Raw genomic sequence first — 14083 nt, 5'->3', positions numbered from 1 at the left:
AGCTGACACAAAAGTTTGATAGATTGAATACATTGTCACAATTGCAGCATTCACACAGAGAAAAATGCCCATTCTACCTCTTTTGTTTTGTTTTTAAAGTGAACAGAGAGAAAACAAAGGAAACAGTTCAGAATTACTGCTTCTATTGCTTTTCTGGGTGGGGAGATCTCTAGGTGATTACTGCAGTAAGGAGACTGTGCAGCTTTCCATGGTTGTAGACAAAGAATTCCAAATTCTGTTGTCCTCAAATCTCCTTGTATCTTTCTTGGGAGAGGTACAACATCTCCCAGCTGTTGTGCCTTTAAGAGGCCAGTCCATTTCAGCTTTTACCATCAGATGTAGACTACATTTGTACTACATTGTATATAGACTACAAATAAGGTTGTGCTAAAACAGACTGGTTTCTGTCCTTCAACTCAATGAATTCTCATCTGTCTCCTCACCCTATTCCAACTACCATCGAGAATTCATGCACACACAGGCAAGCAGAACGAACTGACTTAATAACATTAAATCAAAAAGTCACATCTCATGGGTTTACCACTTCAGACCCTTATTATAATGAAGGAAAAATATTTGCCACAAAAAGCCAAGCAATCTTTAAAAGTCATGCAGCTTTTATCAAATACAATGTCCTGACCTATAATTGACATATTTCCAACAAATTTCTTACATGATCTCATTTATTTGCATTTTATATATGTATGTTTATTATTTGCAGGCTTTTGTTCTGTCAAATATGTAAAATCTTTTTGTTCTAACTGGAGTTCTCAGTACAAACAGACCTAAATCCAGGAAAAAAACCCCAACAAACCTTGATGCAGGACACCAACATCTTACCAAAAGATATTTTTTTCTTAAATACCAAATGATTATTTTCATAATTTCTATGAATAATTTCATAATTTCTATTTCTATTTCTGAATTATTTTAGGAGTTTAAAGAAAATTTAAGTACATGTATTAGTTTAGCATTTACAGCAGTCATCTTGTCCCAAGTTCTCAACACTGTGACTCCACCATCCATTTTCCTCAGAGTTAAAATTAAATCTTAACACAGTGGAATACAGCCTAAATGTGACGTTTGTTAAATGTGTTCACTCTAATACTGGGAATTATATAAATTACAAGCCAGGCCTATTAAAAAATTTGAATAACTTCCAAATGGGGTCACTGTGACAAAGCTGATTTCCAATTAAAGCTATCTTTCTTCTCCCTTCCTTAACAATGGACATGTACAGAACAGTTCTAAACATACTAGTGATATGGGGCAGAGGGATAGTTGTAAAACCAAGCTGGTCTGTCTACAGCCGGTGGAGAAACTGTCCTCTACAGAAGCCTACCCAGAACAGGAGTTTAATTTAGTGAAGCAAAATATACCCCATGCCAGCAGTTGCAATGGTATTTTGCCTATGAGACTCTATGGTCATATACTACGTTTGAATTGCTCAAAGAGGTGTCTAACACTAGTTCTGCTTCCATTATTCTGGAGCAAAGGTTCACCTTCTACACTTGCCCAGATCCACTATGGAAGACATATAAGGCCTGGCTTCTGCAAAGCATGTTGTGGGAAGGGAAAGTGGTGGGAAGGTCTGACAAAAAATACCCACCCCACCAACAGATTAGTTATATATCAATAGGTTATGAAATGTGTTCTCTGTATGATGCTCTTGTGATACAAGCCTGTGTGCTTGTTGACTGTCTCACATCATTGCAGTACCTTAGCTATACCAGAGTAGAAATTTGAAACTATGTTACTACAGTTTCAGAAGAAACTACAAACACCCCACAACAAGACCCCACACAGTAGTACCTACCACCTTTAGTCACTTTCCTTCTGGTTTATATATTAAATTAAATGAAAACAAACAAGAAGTCCAAGGAAACTACAAGGAAAAATATTTTAATGCAACAGAATACACTTTCATAGTAATTTAGAAGAAACCTATGCATGTTATAATACAGAAACATATAAGTAAGGCATCTCATAATTAAAAATGGTCTGTAATAACATCAGGACAACCCCCTGAAAATTTCATACATACTTAAAAGCCATGCTAGTGTAAACCAGTTTCAAAACAAGCAAGCCAACAAGGCCTCTCCCTGCCAAACTATGTCAATCAGATGCTTACGCTATAGCTTTGTCTCAAATGAATTGCTGTAAAAGATCTGCAATGAAGTCCTGTTAAAAGGACATATATATATGTGTGTGTATGTGTGTGTAGATATATATATATAGATAGATAGTTAGGCATAGTAGTAATATATTGCCAAGGTAGCAGAGACTTCATAAACTTATACTTTGCATTACAGATGATTTATTGCATTTATTCAAGGTTGAAAATGAGAGAGAACAGCATAAAAGAAAAACAATATAAAGCTACAAATATAACCAACGTGTGCAATTAAGTGTGGCAATTAAGTAAGCTGAGGTGTGGGGAAGAAAAGAATAACCCCCTCTTCCACATTATAGAGTGTAATTCAGGGCCTGATCACAGTAATGAGCACGCATAAAAGGAAACATAACACAGTCTTAAGCAAGCAATGAGCAGGTTGCACAGTGTCCTCGTGTTTCCAACACCTGTATTTACAGCAAAAAAGACAGTAAGCTTAACAGGCTATGGATGCTAATGAGACAGCCTTATGCGCTAGCTAAAACTTTGAGGCAGCTGGAGAGATTGTCAAAAACAACAGATTGATGAAGAAAAAAAGTTGGGGTTTTTTTGTCAGTTATTACACAAATTTGTGCTTTAGAATTAACACTTTCCCCTTAAATCTTGTCTAATAAATAAGTGAGCTGACAACTCTAGGCATGACATGATTCTGCAAGAGTAAAAGAAAAAATTTACACAGTTTCTGTAATCAAAGAGAAGAGTCTAGGGGCCAGTGAGCCAAAGGGTAGGTAGAATATGATCCGATAGCTTGCGGAGAGGATGCCTGCACGTCCCATGTAATTTCTACTACATAATCATTCAAAGCCTTCAGTGAAACCAACACGCTGTGCCTAGTACCACATAATTAAAGACAGCCCACGTCATACCATTCCTGAGAACAGGGGACAATGCTGGATTACTTTGTTAATTCACCTGAAAGTACTCCTACCTTATTTAACTGCAGGTACATTCAGCAGTTTGCTGAAGAGCATGAAATTATTCTGAAGTCCATTATATGAATAATCCTGGTGACAGGAAGCCTTGGATGTCTCTCCCTACACAAAACCTTTACACAGTAGGCAAAGCAGAACTTTCTGCCCACCACACTTAGTCCCCACAGGAGACTGAATTTTCACAGTCTGAACTACCTTCTGTCTCTTAGGAATGGTGTCACCTCTCCCCCAAAAGATAGATGATATTTGGAGCCTGAATTACCGTTATTGATGCAATATCTGTCTTTTGAATAATGGAGACGACTTACTACTCCAAATCAACTTCAAATCAGGAAAAATGACATATTTTGGAATTTCAAATGCATTCCTTTTAAATACAGTTTTGTTCTCATTTAAAATAAAAAAAGTTGATTGTTCTTAGTTTCACTGACAGCAGGGTGACACTTTCTTATTACCTCATCCGCTTTACACACAATTCTATGTTGAACAGCCCAAATATTCAAGTCAGTATAAAAAAAATTGCTAATTGTTCTTCAGTGAAAATACCTACATAATTAACTTGAAAGAACAGATACTACATTCTGTTCAAATGCCTAATGAAGTCATGGTATCTGTACCTTTAGTGCACCTTAGTAAAGAATACACAATATATACAAATAAGAATAGTGTCTCTATACAGACCATAGGTATTTAAATTATTAAAAAATTTTACAACCTACTGGCAAGTGCTGCAGAATCACACAATGAAGATGCATTACAATAAATTGCTACAATATCAGCCTGCCCACAATTCAGTCATGGGTCACATACATAGAAAAAGACAGTAACTTAAACTACTAGTCGCGCACTAGGTATATTTTCAAGTATACCTTCCAGCATTTACTCTCTTAATGCGCAATCCTAGAGCTGCACACTACAAAAAAAAGTTACTGATTTTACTTTAAAAAAAAAGACATGATATACCACTTTCCCTAGAGTAGCAAACAGTGTGCTGTAGACAACTAGTAAGTTACCGCACACTGTCACTACTGACCTCTAGAAACCCTCCTCTGTAACAGAATACTGATACACCACCCACTGCTTTGCTGAGGAAACTCAGCCAAGTTGTTTTTGTGTTTCTATATCGTTTCCATAGCAAAGGTCAGTGCATGCGTAAGTTAAACTAAAGCTGGAAGGCTAAAGACTGAAGGTCACCACAGGATAATCCAGAAGGGCTTCACGCCAAAGCAGTTCCAGCCGTATTACTATACTGCATACAGTAAACTCATGCATGCATGTCAATACTTAGCTTACAATTTCTACCAAGTAACTACAAAGACAGTAAATTAATGAGAGAATTTTTGGATCCTCAAGAAGTTGTATTTCACATTACAAAAACATTCATAGTTTCTTAATGCACATATGGAACATCCTTAAAAACAGCGTAACACTAGAGACTAATTTGATTAGTTCGATCACCAAAGACAGCAGCATTTAAACTTGGAATTTTGTGGCAGTGGTGAGAACCTTTTCACTGCTGAGGAAAGCAAATAGGTGACATTAAATAAGAGGCATCAACCTGGAAAAAAGAAGTTAGCATTTTTCCAGATTACACGCAGATTCTATTGGGGCCATATCTGGCTCACGTGTCATCAATTCCATGCTCTGATCTAAAGGAAAGTGTGCAACACTCAACAAGCTTGTGAGAAGAGTTTTTTTAGTCTCTAATATTTAGAGGTTCTACCTCTCCTCCTTGCCTTCTTTTAAATTAAGAAGGTTCTGTCTATGTTTTCCATTTATTGATGCAGCCCAAGTATTACCGATCTCTATTCAAATGTAAATGTTATTTATCCACAAGATGTGATTTCTTAAGACCTGTAACAAGACTTGAGAAAAATATCTGACAGAAAATATACACTTCACAGCAAACAGGTACTTATCAGACAATACTAGTATACTTTGAAATAGTCCGTTTCTGTGAACCAAACCCCCCTTTATTTATTTACAAAAAACCCAACACCTAATAGGGTCATTGAATCCAGAAGTGATGTCAGGGTTTCACATGCCTACTCATTCAGACTAAAAACTAAGGAAAAAAAATAGAACTAAAACTTGGGGGAGGGGTGTAATTAGAAAAATCACTTCATTAGCTAAGTTGTATGCTCAGCAATCAAGCAATACTACAATACTAATGACATTCAGACAGTGCCAAACCCCATTTGATTGTATTTTTAAAGCAATTTTGCTGCAAAACTTTCCAGCATTTATTAGGAAATTGCCACGTTTAACCAAACTTTCACTGGGGTTTAATGCTCATGTTTTTATGTGCCTTTTCTTCGCTTGCTAATTGAAGATTCTATCAACACTTTAGTGCTCTTTCGCCTTTGCACAATTAATTCACTGCTTATGGCATTACTGGATTGGTAAAGTAGGCTGATTAGAAAGAAAGCTTTTACATACAAATAGGCCTCCCTGAAAATAGGACATAGTCTTGAAATACAAGACATGTCAGGGGAAAAGTCTGGGATAACTTCAGTGAACAAAAGACTTGATTAACAACTCTATCTTCACCAAATGCACCAGTATCCAAATAAAAATCCTCAGTTCAAAGACGAAGAATGGGGAAGGAAACACACAGCTGTGTAAAGCACCTAACTAAGCATTTAGTTCAGATGGAGATTTCCTAGGCTTTTCAACACCTTGATACCAAAAGCATGTTGTAACTAGTTATATCCTCCTTGAAGGTCTCATGGCAGCTAGATGCATTTCAGTGACTTCTGTATTCCTTAGAACACCCCCCAAAGTTACAAGGTAAGGAGGGCAAAAGAGGAGAATAGAGGCCCCATTACATGGAGGTGAAAGGAAAGATAAAGCTGTTCTCTTGAATTAGGTATTTTTACTTTTACTTTGGAAGACTGTATGAGTAAAGATATGATATAATTCACCATGAAACCTAAACAATCCTAAAAGAAAAGAACTTTCACTGCTTAAGTTTTAGTCCACTTCTAAAGTAAAATAATTTTTTTTTTTTTTTTAAATTTCATTTAAAGAAAAAAAAAGCAAACCACGCCTTTGAAATGTTTTGCCCTCTGAGACAACGGAGATGTTACCCACAAGCTTGGAATCTTTTGGACAGCAATATCAAAGAGGCACTGGTGCATGGCTTTGAAGCACCAAACTTTTTTATTCAGACATTTCTCCACAAGAATTTCCCCTTCAAGTGCTGTACAGCAACTTTCCTAAAGAACTGTGAAGCATGTTGTTTTAAAAGCTGAAGGGCTACTCTGCCAAGATGCACAGTACACTTATTAACAATGACCTGGGAATAAAAGCAAGGGATGACAAAGATCCAAAGGCATGAAGATGAACATAATTTGAAACAAAAGACAGACAGTGACCAACACCAGTGGTACAATTTATCATGAATTTATCAACAGTTGCATTTTGAGAAGCTTGAAACAAACCATATATATAAAACCAAGAAATTACGAGTTTAGGGAAGTTATTGAAAGTCAGACTGAACACAGTCATCCCTTGTGACCTTGCAGAGGTGCAGTGAGTGCTGATCTATAATCTTCTATGGACTGTTTAAAAGAAACTGGAGAAATTCATAGAAGAGAACTCCATTCAAATCTACTAGGCAATACCCCAACCACCAGCCCAGTCTTAACAGCACATGGGAATTTTTTTTATTATTTCATTCTGATTCTGCAAAGGTTATAATATTACAAAAAGTTAAATGTCTGATCTTAAAATTAATTATGTTAAACCAAAACAACATCTACTTCACTTTCCTGAAGTGCAGTACTATTTTCTATCACTTGATTATTTGATGTACCTTTCCATCAACTGAGAAGGAAAAGCATGCACATCAAAAAAGCATCCTCCTTCCTCTTGTGCTAAATGAACTTAGTGAGTAGACAGACTGGAAGACTTTAAAATAGTACAGACCGTTGCAATTCTGAAAAAAAATAGTGAGACGTAAAAGGAACAAGCTTTAATAAACTATTAGAGTAGTGGCACAAGTCCAATTTTAAAAGCATTGTAAAGGTCATCACAAAGACAAACGGGTCCTGCAAAGGACTAAAGCAAACAAGTAGTTGCAAATATTAGTGCATTATTGGTCATGATACCATATGTTTACACAACATACAGAACATCCTTCAAGGTTTAAAAACTTGGATTTCTATTTCTGAAATCTCACACTTTTACACACTCACTCACTGCTTGCAGACAGGATTGAAAGTGTTTTAAATACTAATTTCAGGCATATTTTGCAGAGAGTTTTAGATCAGAGTCCTGTCCCATTCTACACTACCCAAAAAAGGAGATCAGTTCATAGCTAAAATAGTATTAGACTAATAGCACACCTTCACACAGTGCAGAATTGCCAGTCACATCTAACTAGCCATCACAATACACTATCCATCTGCAGTTTGCTCTAATCTCTTGAGAAAAAAAAAAAAAAAGTGCTATTCCTGAAATACCAACTCCCAATGCTAAATTATGTTATGGACAGTTTTTGGACAAGCATTTCCAGGACAGAAATAGGTTATTCCCACATAACCTATAGAAAAAAAAAAAACCATAAATTGGGTTTTACTTTGGAAAAAAATTACTACTTTTCCACATTTTAGTAAACTTATGAAACAAAAAGCAGATGACTGTTGTCCAGTGTGCAAATTTTTAATGTTTTTCATCTTAATTACTGCATTTTCTAGATTGAGTATTCAAACATATAGTAGATCCATCAATAAGGCTTCTACTATCTTTTTGGGGGATTCTGGAGCAGAAGATGCCTAAATAGTAATCAAACTGTTCTTGAAAAATATGTATTTTTAGAACCTCATCCAAAGGTCAATGTTTTTCCCAATACAGCCCACTACATGGCTCACACAGGCTGAGACTTACCTTCTGCCTTCTAGATTTATTTGTGGGTTGTTGTCACCAAACAACAGTAGGCAATTAGAGCTGGGATACAGCCTGCCTTCTGGTGATGTACAAAATAAGGAAGAATTCAAGACAAAAATAAAAATTGAAGAGTGAAAGGCAGGAAGAATGGGAAGGGTCGTGAAACAGAAAAAGCGTGCTGTTTATTCAGCTTAGAGAACAGGGAGAACTCTGATGTTATACCTGTTATTCAAGTAGTTACATTAATTGGCCATGCAGAACATTTGGGAAAAGGTGACAGCCACGAATTACAAGCCAGCAAACATACACTCATTTAAACAATCCCTCGTTAATTTATTTTTATCGGATCATTTCTGACATTGCTCGGTTAGATCCTGTCCTGTAGGTTATAGTTTCTTCCACCACAACTCAGAGTTTGACAGGCTTTTTGAGAACACATTCCTGTTTCAGAATTTTCAAAGTAGTTCAAAATTAATTTACTTTAGCTCAATTAGCTTACTTTTTCTTCATTTCTTCAGTCATGACTTCAAGCTCTGCAAGCACTTTAAACAGAGCAGACATTCAGTCCCTCTTTCACAGGTCTCTTAAATCTCTCACAGGAGGTTACTGTTTGCTTGTCAGTGACTAGAAGCGTATAACCATTTAAATAAACCAGGTTTTATTTAACATTTCTTTAATTTTTGATCTTACACCTTTCTTCAGCTGTAATACTGCTGAGCTGTCCATATGGATTACATGATGCTTCCCCTCCTCTGTACTGCAGAAGCAACTAAAGTAAGAATTTCGCTTACAGCAGAGGAATTGATGAATGATTCTATCATTAAACCCTTCGTAGTATGGCAAAAAGACACTTCTGGTACAGGCAAATTCTTAATAGCTACCACCACCCCCAAGTTTGTCTTGCACGTGTAGAGCACAGGTGGATTCTATACCGTATCTGTTGCAGATACATCATAAATTTAGAATAAATTACCCTTATCATAATTCACATCTAGAATGGATTACCACTGTGGTAAATGGCCACAGGACAGATACTCCTTCTTGTATACAGAATGGTGCTAAAAAGTAGCTGTTAGCTCAACAGTCCCTCAGTACATCACATTGTATGGATATTAAGAAGAATATCATGAATATGACCTTCTTTACTAGTAACACACAAAAGATAAAAAGGAAACACTTCTTGTGCACAACACAGCTTACAGAATTTCCTACCAAAAGATATAATTAAATTTAAAATACTTAAGAAGACTCAGAAAATTGCAGAAGTCAACATGAATAGCAGGAACACACTATTCAAAACAAGTTTGTTTGTTTGTTTTAAAAAGAAAAAATCATTTTAGATCAGAAAGCTAAAACACAAAAGTAAAGAAAAACTATTCATGGGAGATCCTTATCATGTCCCCACCTGCTCTAAAATGCTTATGTTTTTGATCATAAGCATTATCCAAGTGAAGTCTCATGAAGAACCCTAAACATTTTAGATAACAGAAAAAACTCATTCTAACAAATTGTAAGTGTAAACATTATTTTATTATGTATAACTTGTCCTGTGGGAAGGGTGGGAAATTCAAGCAATGATGATCATTCATTTACAGTCAGATGAAATGTGGCAGCTATTTGTTTAATAGATGGGTAAAGTAAGTACTTTAGCCTACTGAAATAGAATGGTAAAGGTAGACAGTGCTCAGAGGCTTTCTATATCTCCTGACAACGCAATACAAAATTTCAACATAATCTGGATGACAAAAGTTCAACATGCCACCTTTCTCCTTGCTAACAATTCTGCCAAGTTATTTATTCCTTCCCCGTGAAAACTGTCAGCGTTACCTTGCAGATTCTCTACCAAGGTAAAAGAAATTGTTCCAGATGACATGGATTAGCTAGAACATACTCCCAGGAAAGCAGAGATTAAAATGAGAGGTATCTGCTATTTAGAACATTTTGCATTAAAAAAAGCTGAAAACAAGCAAATTTCATTACAGAATTTGCTTCCTTAAATTTAATGGACTTACAAAGCAAAGCATGACGCTCCACTCATTTAATTTCCTCACATTTGGAAATAAGCTGATTAAATGTACTCACAACAGATGATGCCAAATTTGTCAGAAGCTTAGTCTCCTAGCAACAGGTATGGTACAGTATTAGCAATAGATTAATGACATGCACTAATAGATTAATGGCTTGAAATTATGTACTATCTTGAAATCTTTATTTTAAATAATACATCAACTGCACACACAGAACTACAGAGGTTTCACAGTTCAGAAATTAAATACTCTAGCTTTCTATAAAATAATGTTCAAGAGCAAAACAATTTGTGTAGGAAGCACACAGGCCTTCAGGCACCCCAGGATGTGGCCGTTGGACTTGATGATCATTGTAGGTTCCTTCCAACTGAAATGTTCTATTCTATTCTGTTCACCCACATCCTTTCTCATCCCTGACACTGGTTAACATACAGTTATTTCACACAAGAAAACATTGAGTACTTTATTACAGTGATCACATACATGGAAGTGACTGGTGTAAAGCTAAGACGACCAAAAAGAAAAAGTTAAATCAGAAACAAACAGTAATGCATATCGTGAACTGGATTTGCATAATAAGCTTCCGGAAGTGCTGGAAAAGATTTCACTTTTGTATTTAAATACAGTAATTTTCATCTGCTCACAGCTATTTAGTAATTACCTTTCACCAAACCCACCAGTGAGTAAAAAGTTAATACAAATCGATGTTTTGTTTCATAACAACTTCCTCTCTCCCATCAAGCACAACAATTAATTTCTAATCCAGCTGGAAGAGACCAAACTGCAAAACAGAATATTGATTTACATTTGTATTCATTTTAATTTAGAGACACATAGTACAATCCATGTGTTTAAGCATGAGACTGTCAGACACGTAAATACTATCCCCATTTTTAAAACAGCATTCTTGCCATAGCAAGGTATTTCACAATTCTAATGCAAATAAATAGCTTTTAAAAATCATTGGTGTAAATCACATAGATTACAGATCTGTTTTTTTCTAACTTGCATCTAGTACTGCAGCTTAGAAGCATCTAGTTCTGTAAGCAAAAGAAAGCCTACATATGTATGGCAAATCTTACAAACATCAGCAAAACAAGTTCCCTTAATGCAAATATTAGTGCAAGACACAAGCACCCGGGGGCGGGGAGGAATAAAAAAAATTGAATGCAGTTCACAAAAGCTCAGCAGAGACTTATTTTGTCAGCTAAAATGTCTTATTTTGACAGCTAAAGTTTCTGTCCTCGTTAATGATGTGTTAAATTCCAGTGCCAGCACCTTGGCATGTGAAAGTTGTGTCTACTTTTTCTCCACCAACTAAAGCAATACAATGCTCCACATGAAGAAATTTGCCTGACTGACTTCCAGATTCCAGCCTTGTCCAGGCATCCTCAATTTTCTCTAGTTTGCAGCATAGACTTCCCTGATATGCACTCAACCCTTGCCTCTACTGTGCTAAGAAATCTAGTAGGTCTGACAACAGGAGAACATTGAAGCTGGTTAGGCCAAGGTATGGTGATAAGGAAAACATTGAGCAATTCTGTAGGGAACGTGAAAGTTGGATGAAGAGCTCAGATCAAGGATGGAAATGGAAGGATAAGGAAAGACATTTTCAAGAAAGACGACAGGATGCAGATAACCAGCCCTGTTTTGGAGGGAGAGAAAGGAAAAACACGAAGTCTTAAGAGGAAAAAAGAAAGAACAAAAAAGTTCAAGGTAAGCTATCAGAGAAGAAATGGAGTTTGATAAACAGCTCAAAGAATATGATTAGGAGTCAGGTTGAGAGAAGAAATTAATCAGATGAAGAGCTTGGAGGAAAGAGATTGCTTAGGCAAGGAAAAAGAAAGAGATACTCCAAGACATTTAAATTCTGCTGGTACATCTTTATTTATGTAGGTATAACAGTAGAGCTGTTCCAAAAGTGATATAATTACGAATCATGACAGAATTCACTTGCCAGAGAGAAGGAATAAACTATAAGGAGAAAAAACGATAAACATGTTTATACTACAGTACGAGCAGGAGAAAGAGAATGGGGACTGATTATGCCAATCCTATTAGTACTTTGCATCTGGTCTCAAAGAGTAATGAGCTATTTCTAACTGCTGGAATTGGATAAATATATCAAATACATTTTTTTTATGTATAGACTGCTATAGTGAAAGATTAAGGACTGAAACACTGACTGCTATTTTGCTGGAAAAGAACAAGAAATATCCTGGATTTGGGGGAAAAGACAAGCCCTGCTGTAACCGTAATGTAATCAGATTACTCCCCTCCCCACACACATATTTGTCTTAGAAAGATTTTATAACTGTTGTCTGATTTGACTTACAAATGAACTGTTAAATTTTATCTTAACCTGGCTTGGGATTAAGATAAAGACCATTAAACAAGACTGAGGTGAATAAGTAAAGAGACATTGCTTTCACCCAAGGATGTAGCAAACTGATAAATCAAGGCATCTTAAGAAGTCCCACAGTTCCTCCGCACAATCTTCCCTGAGTCCAGTGAATAAGAGGGTGGGTTCCCTTTCAAGCTGCATGAGCCAGCTGGTACTGTATATATTAAAGGAGACATCAGTGACTACCCCTAACTAATCCAGAAGTCTTCCCTGCATAGAGTAAGATATTTATGTACACAACTGAACTCAGAGAGGAGCACATCATAGCTTGTGCACACAGTTATACCCACAATACCAAACCCACACATCTTTCTCTTCAGAGAGAATATGATGGCAAAGCTTTCCTATGAAAGCCAAGCCTAATTTACCAGGACCTTACATCTAATTCTGAGCTCAACAACCAACTGACTAGTGTTTGCAAAATATTTAAATAATTCTCTTTAGATGCCATTAGCATTTCGAATATTTAGCATTAGCTAAAGAATGCTGCCAAAGCTATTATTAATGACAGGTACCAGTTATCAAAACAGTCAGTGTATCACCACCCTCTGTTAGGCAGATGAGGACTGATGCCTGCACTACTGCATTTTCTTGAAACTGATTGAAACTGTTTTAAGACACAACAAAGCTTCATGATTTTGTTAAGACAATGGAAGTGATGTCAAAAAAGAAAGCAAGAAAAAAGTCTTATTTGCCCTTACAGATAACCAGTCCAAATCTAATGAAACTAGGTCATGCCTTACTTTTTTAGGAGATAGCTACCATTAAACTGTGAGTAATAACCTTCGGTTCATGCTGAAGAAAGAAGAGACAGGTTTAATTTCCTCCAAACATTTAAGTGAAAGTTATCAGAATTTATGGGTACCATTTCACAGAAATAACCTAATAAAAACACGAACAAGAGGCATTTGTAGTGTTCAGAAGCTATTCTCAACACCAAAAGAAAGATGGTTCTGATTCAAATGAAGCTATATCATATTTCAGTATAGCTGGAACTAATCTATTATCATGACTTTTCTTACCTGCTCCCACGCACACTCTTTTCTCCTTAAAGTTCATGTTGAATACATTAAGTAACATACTATTGCACTGTGAATCCATTCACAAGCATAAAACTGCATACAGCATAAAACTGTGACATGAACTGTAACTGTAGCAAACTGTAAATCTTTAAACATCTAAAACTAACTTTTGTATTGAACAAGTTACATTTAAGGGAGCAAATCTTACCCAGGAAGGACTGTAAGCTTCACATAATGTAACAATTCACAGCATTGTAAATATCGATAACTGTAGTTAAAAAATTATCTTCTATTCAAGAAAGCCAGACTTCCTACCTTCACTACAGGGTGTCCTCCAGTAGATGCTTTTACAGCTCCTCTGCTTCCTTCTGTTTCATAGTGAGCTCTGTGATGAGTTTTAGGCTGGACTTCTATTTTCAGTTCACACTGCCCATAATGACTTGGTAAAGGCCAGTCAAGAGGTGGCAATGAAGATGTGCTGCAATCAGATGAGCACACTATGGTTAAATGAACTATGCCATTTGGCTGCAGTACAAAGCAACTTCACTGTAAAATACAGACAATGATGTCACTTTCCTAACAAAAGATGACCAAATAAGAATAGCTATTAGCCTAAAACTGTTACTTGACAATTC

The 14083-nt window shown here is 36.2% G+C and overlaps 1 protein-coding gene across 3 annotated transcripts in view; it reads right to left on the bottom strand.

Moving 5' to 3' along the window:
- Positions 1 to 14083, bottom strand: part of NFATC3 (nuclear factor of activated T cells 3) — a 76919-nt gene that overhangs the window by 32501 nt on the left and 30335 nt on the right. For all 3 annotated transcript variants that reach the window (XM_030025264.2, XM_041125825.1, XM_030025263.2), the window contains exon 3: positions 13764 to 13926. In XM_030025264.2, coding sequence (XP_029881124.1) covers positions 13764 to 13926 — 163 coding nt within the window. The remainder of the gene's footprint in view (positions 1 to 13763; positions 13927 to 14083) is intronic.

Source organism: Aquila chrysaetos, chromosome 9 (genome assembly GCF_900496995.4).
Source record: "Aquila chrysaetos chrysaetos chromosome 9, bAquChr1.4, whole genome shotgun sequence".
NCBI classification, from domain to species: domain Eukaryota; kingdom Metazoa; phylum Chordata; class Aves; order Accipitriformes; family Accipitridae; genus Aquila; species Aquila chrysaetos.
The sequence above is the reverse complement of the archived record's forward strand: the minus strand, read 5'-3'. Positions and strand labels throughout refer to the sequence as shown.